At 35.9% G+C, this 18081-nt stretch overlaps 1 protein-coding gene across 1 annotated transcript in view; it reads left to right on the forward strand.

Annotated features, from left to right (window-relative positions):
- The window catches only part of Hcn1 (hyperpolarization activated cyclic nucleotide gated potassium channel 1), a 386612-nt gene extending 368741 nt beyond the window's left edge, over positions 1-17871 (forward strand). Inside the window, exons 7-8 of the mRNA XM_031360231.1 lie at positions 6019-6183; positions 11873-17871. Of these exons, the coding sequence (XP_031216091.1) occupies positions 6019-6183; positions 11873-12813 (1106 nt within the window). The 3' untranslated portion in view covers positions 12814-17871. The remainder of the gene's footprint in view (positions 1-6018; positions 6184-11872) is intronic.
- The last annotated feature ends 210 nt before the right edge of the window (positions 17872-18081 follow it).

Consider the following 18081-nt stretch of genomic DNA (forward strand, 5'->3'; position numbering starts at 1 on the left):
CCAAGTTCTGGCTATTATAAATAAGGCTGCTATGAACATGGTGGAGCATGTGTCCTTGTTACATGTTGTATCATGGAAAGCACAGAGGGCGGGGAAAGACAAATTGTCATAGAAACTTTATAGATAGAGCTCATTGCCAGTCAACTGCCTTCAGGAATCACAGTGATTCCAGAAGCTGGGCAGGAGGACACCAAACCCATACTCCGGCACAGTTGGATTTTCAATCATTCCCTGTGAAGAGAAATGACAAGCTTCTTTATGAGTCATAGTCTGCTGAAAACCTACCACCAGGAAGAGTTAGCCAGTCAGGTCTCTAACCTTGTTTAAACTGGTTAGAACAGGTTTTCTGAGATCTATGATAAAAGCAGGGCAACTTGAACTTACAGGAAAACACTGCTTCTGCTGAAGCTAGCAATACTAATGTAAGGAAAAGTTTCATGAAATAAAATTTTCACTGGATGCCAAAACTTTGGTTATTTTCCTCCCAAATAACCTTTTATCTTCACTCAGAGAAGAGATGATGCATCTTTTATGTCTAGCTTCAAATCCATGGGTTCACTATCACCTGTCAAGTTCAGCTACAACCTCATTTCACAGAGAATCCTGAAAAAATTTTACTCCTGTGTTCAGTGCAGTGGTTTTAACTTAGACAAATCTGTCACCATTTCTAAACTTGTCAAAATTCCTTTATCTATCTTTATGTTGACTAGTAAAATTCTCACTTCCAGTTCATTTTGCAAACCAAATATGACTATTCTTGTGCCATAAATATTTTGTAAAGAATTTGCCTTTTAGAGAAAGATAAGTTCAGTGATTTTTTTCCATGCAGAGCAAGATGCACGTCATTTCCTAAAGCAGTATTTTACATATAGCCTTGTGCTTTCAAAGTCCTGCTATAACATTGCATGTAAAGATGTTTTCATTTCTTAGAGAATTGTGCTCTAAACCAAGTCACTCTCCAATGATCCCATATTCTTATTTAATTTATCAACCATCCACCCATCTCAATACACAGTGTTCTGTGAACCTGTACTCAAGATTACTGCAGCCAATTGCCCTACTGCTGCTTTTGTTTGTTTTTCAATCTTTGTCCCTTGATCTATGAAATACTTGCCACAAAGCCCATGTTAGCCACTCCAGGCCAGCAAAACTCTCTCCATTATAACTAGTGATGTGCCATTTAAAGTCGTATGAAGTAACTAGAAGAAAATTTATCCTTAGGATTATTTTCTAAGCCTTTTTAAGACATAATGCTTGAATTTCTAATGCCGGCCAGACTGGTGAAATTTCCTCATTATGTGATCCTTGTGGCTTCAAAATGTTAGTAGTGATGGGAAAGTTTTCACAATTATTACCACTTAATTTCTATCCCTTTCTGATAACTATAAATCCACATTTTCTTGAAAACCTATCCCTGACAACACCTTGGAACATTGGGAAATGTTCTAGAAAATCCTATTATCTTTTTTAATGAGGTATCCAGATGATAGGTATGAATATTAAAGGAAGAAAACTCTGTAGAAATCTGAGTTAGTCATTTATTTTTGCATTAAACAAACCATAAAAGTAATTAACTTTATATTGCCATTTATATATGCATACAGGTTTATATGAGGTGTGAGAGTTGGAAGAACTATTTGAGAACAAATAAACTGATTTTTTTTTGCTGTGGTAGACTTGTCTAATAAATATACAGTGAATTTTTCCTAAGAGATAAAAGTATTTTTGTAATGCTTCTGTCCCATTTTGTGTGAGCATATTAAATGACACAAGGAAAACAGAGCTGACAAGAAATCACTTCACAAAACACATCTGAGGTCTCTAAGCACTGAAATCATTTGATGAATTTTTTAAGATCTGGCTGCTTTTTAAAGAAATTTACAATTCACAGTGTTTGATTAACTTTTAAAGAGCTGAGTGTTGACAGATTTAAAATCAAAAGGAAAGAATTGGAGTGATCTGGTAGATTTTTAAATCTGGTTAGAAGCAAAAAGTCAATGATCTTACCCTCCTTAGCTTTGATATTTTTATGTTACATGTATGGCCATTGAAAATTTAAGTTCATGAATGTTCACTCTGGCTTACACAGGAATAACAATGACTTTTTTATTTAGGCAGCAGATACTCTTAAGAATTCCCAAGTTAATCAATATTTAGTATTTTAACTTAAGAAAGATTATTAGTATATGTATGTATTTAAGAACAGTTTATGAACACTGCCATGTAAATATGATTTGCATCAATATTAAGCAGCTGACAAAGTCACAATGGAATGGAAAGATAACAACATAAATTGGGAGATGTAGGGGAAAGAAGCTAAGGGGTGAAAAGAACGAACTTCAGTGAAAGTGGGCATACATACAAGGGAACATGGTATCTATCATGTCAGAATGTCCTGTAAGCAACTGGAATGAAAAGAGAGTCCCATTTTTTGTATATTTTCTAGAATATAGAAAATATAACCAGCTAAGAGCACACACTGCTCTGGCAGATGACTAATTTATATTTCTTAAGAGAAATGAATCAATTTAATATAAGGTGATGACCTAAATATTTATAAATAACAGTTGCCAGTAGGATAAGAGAAGACATAGAAACTGTGCAAGATGATTGATCTCTATGCACAGGAAAATTACCAAATCTGTACTGAAAAATGTCAAGATTGTATGTTCTGGGCTATTAAAATAGCTATCACCATATGAAGTTTATCAATTTCTAACCATTCTTTCATAATATTCATATCTGAAAAAATTTATCATTTTTATTCTATGTTTTAAAATCATAAAATTTGGACTATATAATAATACAAAACTGGCATTTAATGTTTTGTTCTGTCCACATTTCTTCAGATTCCTTTTCTAATCTGCTTAACATCCAAACAAGATAAGCTTGATATGTAAATTGGTAAATCCAGTGTTAATGCCTTTTATACCATATGGAGGCAATATCTTATTAGTTCTAGTGTAACTAATAGAAAGACTAGAAATATAGTAAGTATGAAAAGAAAAAAAGTGATATTTTCTCTGACATATTAGGATAAATAAGATACTAGAGTAGAAAACTAAGAAATTTCTATGGAAAAATAGCATTTTGCTGCATAATGGATAATTATTCTTATTTCATGATATTGATATTTAAGAAAGGAAGCAACATTTGCTTCAGTTACAATAAACAATTGAGTATCACTTTTCACATAAATTCTAGAGCTCGGGCCAAAACTACTACTTTAGAAATTCTATCATGAGTTACTGATTGACTCTGTGTCACTTCAATGTCAAACTGTTTTAGAGGTCAGGGAAATCCTCCTGAGCTGGAAAATGCTTGAAGCTATTTGCCCTACCTCAGGAAATAACTGCTCATATAGGTGACAGTAATGTCAAGTGGGCTTAAATGTTTAGAATCAGGGTTAACGAATGTCAGCAAAAATAGCACTGGGCAGATGATATATCTCATAGCTGAAGGATTGTAGTCACACGGTGTGCTAGGCCAAATCTAATCTCTCAAACAACAGTCTTTTTGAAGCTGAAATTGGGACCAGCTTTCTAATGTGCCTGTGACAGGGCACATTACTGACAATTTCATCTTAGTCAAAGAGTGTAACCTTTTACCATCTCCATAATCACCCTACAAAGCACACTGGGAAATCCAACCTAAAGGGCAATTATAATGTATTACAATACAATCTGTAGGTGAGTAGATTTGTCACTAAGTACATTTGTACTGAGAAACTTCCTTTGAGTGTGGAACTGCAAACAGCATCCAAGCCCTGTGCATACTACAAAGTACACGTCTACTGAGATAACTTCATGACCCTATACTAAAAGAAGTCTGAGCTGAGTTCTCAGCAAATGAATAAAGATGAGCAGATAGTTTGAGAAATAAGTGGCATTTAGAAAATACGCAGACAAACCTTTAAAATTTACATTTTAGATTGCAAGCTTCACAGGAATTCTGCTTCACCTGTTTTTATTTTATCTTGTTAATGGGATCAGCTTGGGCACCCTAAAGCACCTTAATTTGCTACTTGGCGATTTATGACATATCTGTATCTAAGAGAACACTGGTAAATTTTCTCAATAAAATCTTTATTTACAACCTAGCAGAAACCTTAAGCACAGTTTAGTGTGGCATAAACTAGGCACACGGTAAGTTCTACTACAAATGTGTTATATCTAGCAGAGAAGCCAATGTTGCTTTATCTAAATTTTAATAACAGAACATGGTGCCCTAGTTTCTTCATAGAGTAAAAATTTGATTAACAATTTTCTTTTGCAGAATACATTACCTTTTGATTCATTGATTCAACAAGCAAACATTAAGCAACTATTATGTATCATACACTGTGTAGGTCCAGAAAGTATCAGGCTAAAAGAATTTATAATCAGATAGGAATAAAGTCTACCCAACAGATTTGATGAGATGTTAACTGAGTGTTATATTTTACAATAGTGTCCAATATCCAAAAAACATAGATAATTTTCCAAATCTTCTCAACTAAAAATCATCAGTCTAGGCTACAATTGAGGATTTGAAATCATCCAGCCAATACCCTCATGCTAGACCAAAACAAGAATCCCTTAAGAACCACATGCATTTTGATGTGTGTAGCTAGATCAACAGCAAACTGCCATACAAGACCACCATGGTTCAGATGTTTCCTGTCAGATTTCTGGGGAAGCAGGAGAATGCTGTCTGGTTTGTTTTTTCTTTTATTTCTGCCATCTTGGAATCTCTCTCCATATTTTATCCATATAAATAACCATAACTTATAAAACAGTGTGAATAGTATTCTACTTGCACATTATTTTCAAATCTTCAAGTGTCAAATAAAATACTTCACTGAATAGTAGAGATACTTCAAAAACCTTAATTGTACTAGAAATTTTGTGATACAAGGTTTATTTCTATTTGCACATATTTTTATGTGTTTGTATGTGTGTGCATATATACATATCAGCATGTGCCATGAAACGTGTAGAAATCAGTAGACAACCTGTATCCTTTGGTTTGTTGCATCTATCACATGGGTGCAAGGGATTGAGCTGAGGCCATTATCACTGGCAGTGAGTGGCTTCACCCAATGGGCTATCTCATGTGCTCCAAACGGGTCAATTTAAAGACAAATTAAAAAAAAGTTAAATTATTTCCAACTCTAAAAGCAGACAAAGCCTACAATAATTTGATTTAATTAGTAACATTTTGAAAATAATGTCTTTTAGGTGAGTTAGCAAATGGGAAATTCTAATTAAAAACATAAGTTACCATATTTTAGTGAAGAATTCTTGGGTGGTATCTAATTAAGAGACCACATGCACATATTTGAAATATTTTTCTTCATTCTAATATCAAAAAGCACTCAAAATATACAAAGGTACTTAGACTCACTTATGATTCCCTCTAGATCATACTATCTCCTTCCTGCCCCCTAGAGTTTACAAACTTTTCTGATTGTAGCATTTCCTTTCCAATTCCATTATGTATTTCTTAATGTCTTTCGAACCAAACCACCCCTTTCTTTTGTAGAGTGAAAACTTTCTTCTTTCCCATTTGAACCCAAAAGCCTCTATGGTTTTAAAGCACTTATAATCTTTAAAATGGGCATTTTCCATTGCCAAATGGTCAGACATGAAAACATACCTACAAGTCACAGGATACAGATGGATGAGACTACTTTAGGGATGTGTGTGAATATACATATAGACATATGAATATAATAATGAGGAGGAAAAGAAGACCATGAGTTTGAATGAGGGTAGGAAGGGTATGTGGTAGAGTCTGGAGGGGAGGAAGATAATGGATAGTTGTAGCTATAATCTCCAAATAAAATTTAAAAAGACTATTAGCAGCCACATAGTTTTAATAACCAAGTGAATTCCGTGATAAACTGAAAATGGGTGCCTCTAACCATTGACTACTCACATGAAGCTTTTAATTATAAGAGGCATTCAAAACTTGGAAAAGAACATAACCAACCCAGTCATTCTCTCTTCTTTCTTTCTTTTTTTTTTTTTTTTACAGAGATATGCCTGCTGACCAAGGGCCGGCGCACTGCCAGTGTTCGAGCTGATACATACTGTCGTCTTTACTCCCTTTCGGTGGACAATTTCAACGAGGTCTTGGAGGAGTATCCAATGATGAGAAGAGCCTTTGAGACAGTTGCTATTGACCGACTTGATCGGATAGGTACTCCCTAGCTTTCCGCTTTCATCAAGCACAATTTAGTTTTCATTTCAAATTCTAGTGTATAGGTCCCTTGTTAACTTGTATAGAATGAATAGCAAATAGCTGTGTAGTAAATAGTTGTAGTAAATAGAAGGATCTGAGACAGTACCTACTCCTTCTAGGTACTCTGGATTGATTTATTCATGTCTGTTTTCACTAGCTATGCAATCTGATAACCCAAGTGATATCACTTCAGTTTGACTCTTCAGGTAAAAAGCACTGGTATAAACTCTAAATAGTACTAAAATAGCACTTAGCACTAATATCATGAGTCTATATTACATTTCAAATTTTATTATAAAGTTCTTTTTATCTTTAATGGCCAGTTTTACATTTCATACCTTCATTAAAAAAAAAACTTAAAAACCTGCACAATTAAATCAGTCTTAGCCGAAGCATCAAAATAATTGTAATACAGACTCAAACAAAATCCTTTGTAGAGATGCCCTACATAGATAGATGTTTACTTTGCAAACATCAATGTTGTGACGTATTTTCTTCTAGAAAACTAAAATATATTAAGTAGAACTTCTTAGTTAGCTAAAGATTTGCATAGTTTCCACAGCCAAGTAGGATTATGTTGTCTTGCTGTTAAATTCCCTAGCTATTCTAGGATACATGAAATTTAACAAGAAGTTATTCATTCATTCTTCAAACCTCAACATTTTTGCCTACCATCGTTCCTTCTCCTTTGTCTTAGCATAGTTTTGCAGTAGATTCATAGTTCAGCTTAAACACTGTTCCATGTAGAAACCCTTTATGTCGCTTCATCATAAACTAAGCTGAAGTCCCTTAATAGGTCCTTGATTAGTGTCCCACATTCCTTTCACCGCACTGCCTTTGTTACAGTGAATGTTCTAAAAAGAAGGAGGGGTACTAAATTTTATAAGTAGAGAGAGAATCTCTATCTTATTGTTACAGTTTCAATACCAGGTCTATAGCACATGTACACTGAAAAGGGTGGGGGGGGGGAGTAAATATAACTGAAGCAGATGGAGTTGGGGTCAGTTAGAAGACAAGAAACAGGTATCTCAAGAGCTTCATTCTCATAAAGGTAAGGTCTTAGTCTATGACAGTGTCTCATCTGACTCACCTTCTCTTCCCTCTGTATATCACAGAATGACAGACTTTTAAATAGATGAGGGAAAAGAACTATGGGGACATTATCACAGGGCACAGCAAATACACTAAACTTAAGGAATTAACAGCCCATAGTTATCCAGAAAGATAGAACTCAGGAAATAAGGCATTCATTAGAGCAGGATTTGAAGACAATACATATATATATGTATATATAATATATATATATATATATATATATATATATATATATATATATATATATATATATATATACATATGTACTGCTATGTGAGTGTTCATGATAGACACAGAGACTGATTTCCCTGTATTTGCAACTGGTTTCCTAAGCCAAATAGATATCTTTAGATATGTTCTTAAAGTATGGCATATTCAGTAATTTCTTTTTTATTTTATTTTATTTTATTTTTTTATTAGATGTTTTCTTTATTTACAATATCTCCTTTCCCAGATTCCCCTCCAAAAGAAAAAAAGAAAAAGAAAATTAAAAAAAGGAAAAAAACCTAAAACTAAAACTAAAACAATCCCCTGTTCCCTCCTCCCTCCCCCTGCACACCACCCCACCCTCTCCGACTTCTTGGCCCTGGCATTCCCCTACATTGGGACAAAGAACCTTCACAGGGTCCTCTCCTCCCATTGATGAGTGACTTGGCCATTCTCTGCTATACACATGCTGCTGGAGCCTTGAGTCCCTCCATGTGTACTCTTTGGTAGGAGTTTTAGTCCCTGGGAGCTCTGAGGGTACTAGTTAGTTCATATTGTTGTTTGTCTTAAGGGGCTGCAAACCCTTCAGCTCCTTGGGTCCTTTCTCTAACTCCTTTTTTGGGGACCCTGTACTCAGCCCAATGGATGGCTGTGAGCCTCTTCTTCTGTATTAGTTGGATACTGTCATAGCCTCTCCGGAGACAGCTATATCAGGCTCCTGTCAGCCAGCACTTGCTGATATCCACAATAGTGTCTGGACTTGATGATTGAATATGGGAAGGATTCCCAGGCGGAGCAGTCTCTGGATTGTCCTTCCTTCAGTCTCTGCTCCATACTTTGTCTCTGAAAATCATTCCATGAGTGTTTTGTTCCCCCTTTTTAGAAGGAATGAAGTATCCACACTTTGGTCTTCCCTTCTTCTTGAATTTCTTGTGGTATGTGGATTCTACTTTGTGTATTCCGATCTTCTAGGCTAATATCCACTTATCAGAGAATGCATACCATGTGTGTTCTTTTGTGATTGGGTTACCTCACTCAGGATGATATTATCCAGGTCCTTCCATTTGTTTCCAGTTTCTGGCTATTATAAATAAGGCTGCTATGAACATGGTGGTGCATGTGTCCTTATTGCATGTTGGAACGTCTTCTAGGTATATGCCCAGGAGTGGTATTGCTGGGACCTCTGGTAGTACTATGTCCAATTTCCAGAGGAACCACCAAACTGATTTCCAGAGTGGTTGTACCAGCTTGCAATTCCATCAGCAATGAAGGAGTGTTCCTCTTTCTCCACAACCTCGCCAGCATCTGCTGTCACCTAAGTTTTTTTTATCCTATTCATTCTGACTGGTGTGAGGTGGAATCTCAGGGTTGTTTTGATTTGCATTTCCCTGATGACTAAAGATGTTGAACATTTTTTTAGGTGCTTCTCAGCCATTCAGTATTCCTCACTTGAAAATTCTTTGTTTAGCTCTGTACCCCATTTTTATTAGGGTTATTTGTTTCTCTGGAGTCTAACTTCTTGAGTTATTTGTATATATTGGATATTAGCCCCCTATCAGATATAGGATGGGTAAAGATCTTTTCGCAGTTTGTTGGTTGCCGTTTTGTCCTATTGACAGTGTCTTTTGCCTTACAGAAACTTTGCAATTTTATAAAGTCCCATTTGTCGATTCTTGATCTTAGAGCATAAGCTATTGGCGTTTTGTTCAGAAAAATTTCCCCTGTGCCTATATGCTCGAGGCTCTTCCCCACTTTCTTTTCTATTAGTTTGAGTGTATCTGGTTTTATGTGGAGGTCCTTGATCCACTTGGACTCGAGCTTTGTACAAGGAGATAGGAATGGATCAATTTGCATACTTCTACATGCTAACCGCCAATTGAGCCAGCACCATTTGTTGAAAATGCTGTCTTTTTTACACTGGATGGTTTTAGCTCCTTTGTCAAAGATCAAGTGGTCATAGGTTTGTGGGTTATTAATCTGGTTCATCTTCATTCTCTTTAAGATTATAAATTCTCAGGAAAGTCACATAACATAGTTTAGTCAATAGCATAAGGAGTAACATTGTTAGTAAGCATCAAACTTTGGTATTTTTGAAACCAATAAAATTCTAACAGTACATGAAAGCTATGATAACTATTTTAATTCTTTCCATGAATAAAGATACCTTAATCATGAAATATTGCTTGTTCAAATAAAAAGTGACATCGTCCATCTCAGTTGTGAGATTAATACATAAGTGTTTATTGTAGTCAGTTAAGGCAATATATCAAATAAATATCTGTATTTGTTATTACTACTGAACGGATGTGGCTTTTTCTATGGGAAATTAGAGAAGCTTTGAAAACAGGAACAATACCTATTATGACAATGATGTTTTAAAAATTGCTTTTCTTGGCATCCAAAAATATTATTGTAATGCACCGTGTTACAAATATACTTAGTTAATTTTGAAATTGTACTATTTAACCATAGAGCATAGCTTATTCACTTTTCAGTTACCATGCTCATTATATATACCCACATAAGAACACACAGTATTATATATGCATAAAATCTATGTGTTCTTATTTTTTATTATTGAAAATATATTCTTTTCTCATTCAACACATCCTGACCACATGTTTTCCTTCCTCTACTCTTCCCCCAAGCTCTCCTGCTCTCCCCTTTCCTCCAGATCTACTCCCCTTCCTTCCCCCTTCAGAAAAGAGCAGGGCATCAAAAGAAAACAACCCAACATGACAAAATAAAATATAATTAGACAAAGCAACCAATCCAAAGGAGGAAAAGAGTTTCAGGAGCAGGCAAAAGAGTCAAAGGCACACCCTGTCACTCCCACAGTTACCAATCTCGAAAACACCAAGCTAACAGCATAACAGAAATGCAGAGCATGTGATACAGTTCCCTGCAGGCCATGTGCTTGCCTCTGAAGTCTCTCTGAACTCGTATGTTCCCAGCTTAACTGATTCAGTGGGCTCTGTGCTCCTGGTGTCTTCTGTGTTTTTACTTTATTTTATTTTATTCTATTTTATTTTTTACCAACTAGCTATTGATTCTAATTGATATTATGCCAGGGAAGAAGGCCTATCAGCTCCAAAACTCTCAAAAATTATGATAGGAGGTAGAACTAAGGCTTATTTATGTCCTGAAGTGAGATGAGAGGGGCAGAGCTCTGTGAGCCCCCTTCCATGGCCACTGTACAGAAGAGAGGTGATCACGAGTTGAGTCTCAACCTGCCAGCACATAAACATCCCATGAGGAAATCTGCTTGCAAATGCTAAAATCTGGGTGCCACATAATTGGTATGCACTGACTTTCATATTTTTTAAAGCTCCAGAGATGAGAGAAATATGCAGCTAGAATTAAAATCACTGGTATCTCACACTGGCCAAAGGCTGTGTCTCTTAGACAGTTCTCCATGAAACTGTATATGTATAAAATAGTATCAGATTCAGCCATCTGGGAGCCTGAGGGGCCACCTTTCTCCAGGCACCCAGATGTTACAGATGAAGCAAATTTGTCCTCTGTAGCAAAGCTTCACAATCACAATTGTTTCAGCCTCTTTCCTTTCTAGCCTAAATTTCTAAACAGTGATATTACCTGTTCCATGTCATAAATATGATGAATTTTTCTGCTTTACAATCGTGAGCATTGGATAAACGATTCTACTTAAAGCCTTTTGCTGATTATGTCTCAAAGCAAATGTTCCAGTGTTGTCTCTTAACCCTCATTGTTTTGCCGTGCAAATACAACTTAAAATTAAAATAATGATTCTAGGCCCAGACTGACCCAAGCACCCTCTTCTCCTCTATTCCTCAAATAACTCTATTAATCATGTACATTTCTTCTGTAAACCAGTTTTTACTTTTGCCATCTTTATTCTTTTCAATTTGGGGGGATTGTCTTGTTTTGTTTTGTTTTTGTTTTTGTTTTTGTTTTTTGTTTTTGTTTTTGTTGTTTGTTTGGTTGGTTGGTTTGGTTTTTTTGAGACAGGGTTTCTCTATATAGCCCTGACTGTCCTGGATTCACTCTGTAAACCAGGCTGGCCTGGAACTCAGAAATCTGCCTGCCTCTGCCTCCCAAGTGCTGGGATTAAAGGGGTATGCTACCATTGCCCAGCACGTTTGTTGTTGTTGTTGTTGTTTTATTTTGTTTTTTAAAGAAGAGGGTAAGATTTCTTTCTAAGCAGATGCAAAATTATACATAGGCAGAAATTTCACTTCTGTTTGACGGTGACAAGTAAGTCAGTCCTAATGCTGACATAAGTCACCCTGGAGTAGCCAGGCCCATGTGGCTTCACTAGTTCTTTTTCAGGTTGTCTAAGTGCCTATTTTTCCTTTGCTGATAGGGAAGAAAAACTCTATTCTCCTGCAGAAGTTCCAGAAGGATCTGAACACTGGTGTTTTCAATAACCAGGAGAATGAGATTCTGAAGCAGATTGTGAAGCATGACCGAGAGATGGTACAAGCTATCCCGCCAATCAACTATCCTCAAATGACAGCCCTGAACTGCACATCTTCAATTACCACCCCGACCTCCCGCATGAGGACACAATCTCCACCAGTCTATACTGCAACCAGCCTATCTCACAGCAACTTGCACTCACCCAGCCCCAGCACACAGACGCCCCAACCCTCCGCCATCCTTTCACCCTGCTCCTATACCACAGCAGTCTGCAGTCCTCCTATACAGAGCCCCCTGGCCACACGAACTTTCCATTATGCCTCTCCCACTGCGTCCCAGCTGTCACTCATGCAGCAGCCTCAGCAGCAGCTACAGCAGTCCCAGGTTCAGCAGACTCAGCCTCAGACTCAGCAGCAGCAGCAGCAGCAGCAACAACAACAACAACAGCAACAACAACAGCAGCAACAACAGCAACAGCCACAGACACCTGGTAGCTCCACACCGAAAAATGAAGTACACAAGAGCACTCAAGCTCTTCATAACACCAACCTGACCAGAGAAGTCAGGCCCCTCTCCGCCTCGCAGCCTTCTCTGCCCCATGAGGTTTCCACTTTGATCTCCAGACCTCATCCTACTGTGGGCGAGTCCCTGGCCTCCATTCCTCAACCAGTGGCAGCAGTCCACAGCACTGGCCTTCAGGCAGGGAGCAGGAGCACAGTGCCACAACGTGTCACCTTGTTCCGACAGATGTCCTCGGGAGCCATCCCCCCAAACCGAGGAGTGCCTCCAGCACCCCCGCCACCAGCAGCTGTGCAGAGAGAGTCTCCCTCTGTCTTAAATACAGACCCAGATGCAGAAAAACCACGTTTTGCTTCGAATTTATGATTCTTGCTGATTGTCAAAGCAGAAAAGAAGTACTCTAATAAACAGAATATTCTCAGATATTATTTTATTCTATCTCATGATAGATCCCTATAGCCTACTCTGAAAAGATATTTTAGAAGCTGTGGCCTACATGCAAATGTAAAAACATATATACATATATAATTAAATATATATATATATATCTAAATGCCCAAGAGAAGTTCAAAAGACTTGTATAACATTCAGTGTTACATGTCTTCCTTTCTTTCAAACCATTAAAGGATTTAACATATTGTTGTAAGATCATTGATTTCTAACCTTTTACTTGATTCCTTTGATATATGTGTTTCTCCCTTTTATGAAGAGTTCTTGGAGTCAATGGAAACAAAACTCTGATTTTTAAAAAGGCAACTCCAATTAGATCCAGCATAGCACCAATCAAAGCTTTCTTTCATTAGCTGTGCCTCTGCATCTAGGTTGTTAATTATGTGGGATTCAATAAAATAATCCCAGTTTATAGCTCTAAATTGTACTTTGGTGCTTTAAATTTTGAGTTAGGTGAAGGAACATGTTACATGCTCAGCCACCATAGGAGACTAACATTGCCACTGTTAAGGCTTTCTCTAACCTCAAACACGTTCACTGATTTTGTGAGAAAGGTGAGGAGATATTTGTCTTCATGTGTTATTGGACTTTTACCAAGACTCAGTTAATGTTAGCTGTAAATAACTTTTCCAACCCTAATAAAAGTAACTAGTCTGTGTTGTAGAAAGGTAAAAGTCACTGTTTCAGAATTTAGTTTTATTGCTTCACTTCAAAAGTTACAGTTTTAAATTTCACAAAACATAATAATTGTGACAACTGTTCAAATGTAATGCAATGGCTTGAGACCTACAATATCATTTTTAACCTGCAATATTTTATGCAAAAATTGTATGCTTGAACCTACAAATTGCTTGTATTACACCAAAAATCATTACTTTTATTCCTTCTTGACATAATCAAGCATCTGAACCTAGTCCTGGCATGCTTTTGGGGGCAAAAAAAAAAGTATATTCAAATCAATCATTGCAAGAAAAGGCTTACAGTATTTCTCACTTCTAGAAGAGTCTAACTATTCACTAATTGCCTCTCTTCAAATTCTTAAAAGGCTGACTTGGGTCTCTGACTTAAATCTAGAAGTGAGGTTTTCACTTTCACTTGATGTAGTTGCTGTTCTTATCAGTTAAACAATCATTTGCAAAGCACAGCTTGTTTTGGAGTTAAATGTGTTCTGTGTCTTAATGTTAGTTGGTAGTTTATTGTGATGTTAATGTGAAGAAATAAATATTATATATCATCACATCTGTTTGGAAATACACAATCTGCCCTTTGTATATTGTAACTAAGCAGTTAGTAAATCTTAAGGCATGTGGTAACCTACATAGTCCCTAGATAGACAAGAGGTTTGTTCTTTCAAATGTGCTGAAACTCACATGGACTTGGTGATAGGAAGCCCGGGTGGAGTTGAGCTGTCTGAAAGCACTGTCTGTTTGTTCACTTGTTTCCTTAATTCTTTCTGTGAACATCATGATGCCTCCACTAGGGAAGTCCCTTAGCGGTCATGTGTGTTTACTGCACCTCACACATGTGGTGGATGCGTGGAACACAATAGCAAGCTTTCTAGTGCCTGACTCCTATTAATATAACTCAAGAGAGTGACCTGATGTGGAGGTCTTTGACATTACAGGTACAAGTGATCTATTTCAGAACACAAAGACCATACATTCTATTGGACAGGGTCTCCAGATAGCCTTGAAGTCTGAGAACAAAAGCAGAAGCAAGAGGTCTAAGTGGATCTACATTGCCTTTTATGGATCTACCACCTATGAAACCAAAATGAGTTGTTGCACTTAATTGCTGACAGATCTTACCTTGTGTGAAACAATAAACAATGCTAGGCAATGTGATGTTATTTATTACTGGCATGGTGGTGACTAATGACAGCCTGTTGAGAATGATGTAAGAGAGAGATCTTTCAGCCTACTTAGAATCTATGGGAAAGTTGCAAGACCTTTCACATATGAGTACAAAACCCCTTTATTTTATTAAATTTAAAAATTATCTTCTTGTTAAGATCATGCACTAGTCCTTTAAATTATTAAAGGTTTACATTTGGTAGTAAAATATTTTTATATGTCAATTTTTTGAGCACTATTGGAAAACATCCGCAAAATTGAATTGCATGGTCATTCAGTACAACCATAAAATTTTTATTCACTTTGTACTGGAATGACAAAGAACACTAAGGTTTATATGTTAAAGTAACAAAATGATACAGGGTATATTATATACACATATGTATGAATGTATATATATACATATATATATTTAGATTAAGGAGAAAGTGATTGACATTCCTGTAATATAAAGGTACAGTGCTGGGAAAACATGACCTTATTTCTCTGTACATAGTTAGGCTCAAGTATGGAGTTTTAATCTGTACAGAAAGAACTGTATTATGGTCTTTTACTGCTGAGAAAATAGGAAAATAGCTTATACTTTCCACTGTATGACCAGGGAAGAGTTAGAGCATTTCTTTTGTCTTTGCTCAAAGCCATACATATATAAATATATATTAAGATTATTAATAAATCCAAAAGAAAATAAACCAAATTATGAATATTTTATTTTGTTGTCAAACTCTAATCAAATGTTTAACTCATTGAGGAGTAGAGATATGCTTGTCTTTTTGTCTTTGTATAATCTCCAAAGGGATTTTTTCCTGAAAATCACCATACAGTTATTACAGATAATCTACAGGTATAGAATGAATATAATTTAAATAGAATATGGATTTCCCAATCATCTCTTTGTTTTACTTTTTTCATATAGTAAAATTTGATTATTTTATTCTTTACCCCATGCCTCTTTAGTATGTGGTGTTTCTCCAGTTTCAAAACACAGCCATGTCTTTATTAATGGATATGGGGATGATTTTTATTTATGTGCATGACCTGTTTTCTCTGGGCTCTTCAATGGCATCAGATGAGATTTATCACAATGAGGATAAAATAGTGAAGCAGTCCTAAACACAAGGAGGATAAAAATGTGATTTTCAATTGGTTGTCCTCCTCAAACACACAGTCTGCTTCTAGGTCTCTATGACCTCTCCATAAGTGAATGGTTACCAAGTGGATGTCATTCCACTTTTAAACAATGGTTGTTCTACCAATTACAGAATTAACTGAAGATGATATTTTAAAGGATACTACAAGGAAAACAGTCGCTATTCTAATAATTCCTACAGTTTATGAACAATTTAAACAATATGATGAGTTTCAACTTTTAGATACATTATACTAAACTCAGAATTAGTTATGATTCAAAGTATAAATCACCTCAAATCTTTTCAGGATTATTGTGTAATATACCTCCATATATTTTTGTGAGTTATGTTTTTTATTTGGTAATTTTACTATAATTACTCTTTGGGATCTTACTTTCCTTATCTTTATAATAGATGACTAAGCTTTTTCTCACTTTTTATCTTCTCCATCTTTGTAGAGCTTATATCATGCCATGCAAGTGTGGGATATGTTGTTGTTGCTGCTCCTGCAGCTGCTGTTGTTGTTGTTAATATTCACAAACCCTAACAAAAATTGACTATATGATAGGTATATGTACCTAAATATTCATAAGTCTGTGCTGTAAGAAAAATTTATGCCCAGACTATAATCAAGTATTGGGATATACTGAATCCTGAAGTCAAAAGTTTGTCGTGAAACATGCGGTGAATGTGTGGACCAAATTATGCCAGATTTTTTTAAACTTTATTCAAAATAGTTCCTGAAATATTTTCAAGGTCATGTTGGGTATTTTCTTTCAAAGATTTTTTTTTTATCAGTTTAAGGGTGATTTGTAGTTGCTGTGACCACTTGAAAATAGTGACTTTTTAAAATAGTTTTATCTCATTTTAATAAATAACATATTTTTATTCTTTTCTCATATATTATATTCTGAGACAATTTCCCAACCTCCCCTTCCCCTATCCTCTTCCTTTCCTCACCACTATTCTCTTCCAGAACTCCACCCCTCTCCTTCAGAAAAGATCAACATTTTTATTGTGTGTTGATATCTTCATGATCAGGTCATTTTGACCTTGGTCACATTTTTAGCTTTCAGGTATAAAATGCATAAGCTACTCCATACAGTAAAAAATATTCAGGTTGAATAACAAACCTATCACCACAAGAGATCCCCTCATTCTAGCACAAAGGCTATGCCAATGATTTTTGTTCTGCTTCTTTACAGTTTATGCAGCTCTCTCAATGAAATGTCATTACTACCATTTCTTCATATTGACATAGTGTCTGTGACACAAGGTGATGAGGAATGAAGATAATTTTCCAAACAAATCTGGAATGAGATGAATGGTATATTTGTTCCATGTACAAATTTTAATGTCCCAGATAACTCAAAACAAGACAAATGATGTTTTATAAAAATCAAAATTAGTGTGGTAGCCATAAACCAAGTATTCTGTTTTAAATTAAGACAGGACTCAACCCCACAATCACATGAGCATGCCTCTCTTATCTCAACATGATCCTACCCCACTTTCCTTAGCCAAGAGCTGGTGCATAGTGACAAATGAAGACTTGAAAGACTTGAAAGAAGCCTTGACAAGATTTGTCCCTGGCCCATCATGAGACTTGTTAAAGATGATATTATAGGAAAATGTGTGAAAGTCTATATTAATTTACATCTGAGATACTTGATGTAGAAAAAGTAAAATTCAAATATGGCATCTATATGTAGTGAAGAATGAAACTTGCTACTAAAATACAAATGCTTATCAGAATACTGGTGATTGGTAATATTCACATCTTATTGAAGCTAGAATGTATTATAGGTCAAAGAAAATGCATTTGAAAGGGTAATGTTGCATTTAAACCCCCCTAAAAAGCCATTTTTGTTATCAAGCCAAAGTTTTTATAATTTTATACTTTAATCTTAATTTTGTAGCGCAATCAAAGGTTACATGATGAAATCTGTGTTTTGCTAATGTGAAAGAAATAAAATTCATTTGTGACAGAGCAAGAACGAAGGTTATCTGTTACCTCACACCACTTGTGAAGAGGCTGAGTCTGAAGAAAGACCCTTGGTTTGCCAAAGAGTGGGGATACGATTGGAAAAGCAAAAACTTAGCAGCAGTGCATATGTGAAAATAGGACAGAGTGAAAGACAAGAGCAAGAAGAACCAAGAATAAAAAGGAATTAGAATATAGGACAGGGAAATGATGCAGA

This window comes from Mastomys coucha, unplaced genomic scaffold, assembly GCF_008632895.1.
Source record: "Mastomys coucha isolate ucsf_1 unplaced genomic scaffold, UCSF_Mcou_1 pScaffold8, whole genome shotgun sequence".
NCBI classification, from domain to species: domain Eukaryota; kingdom Metazoa; phylum Chordata; class Mammalia; order Rodentia; family Muridae; genus Mastomys; species Mastomys coucha.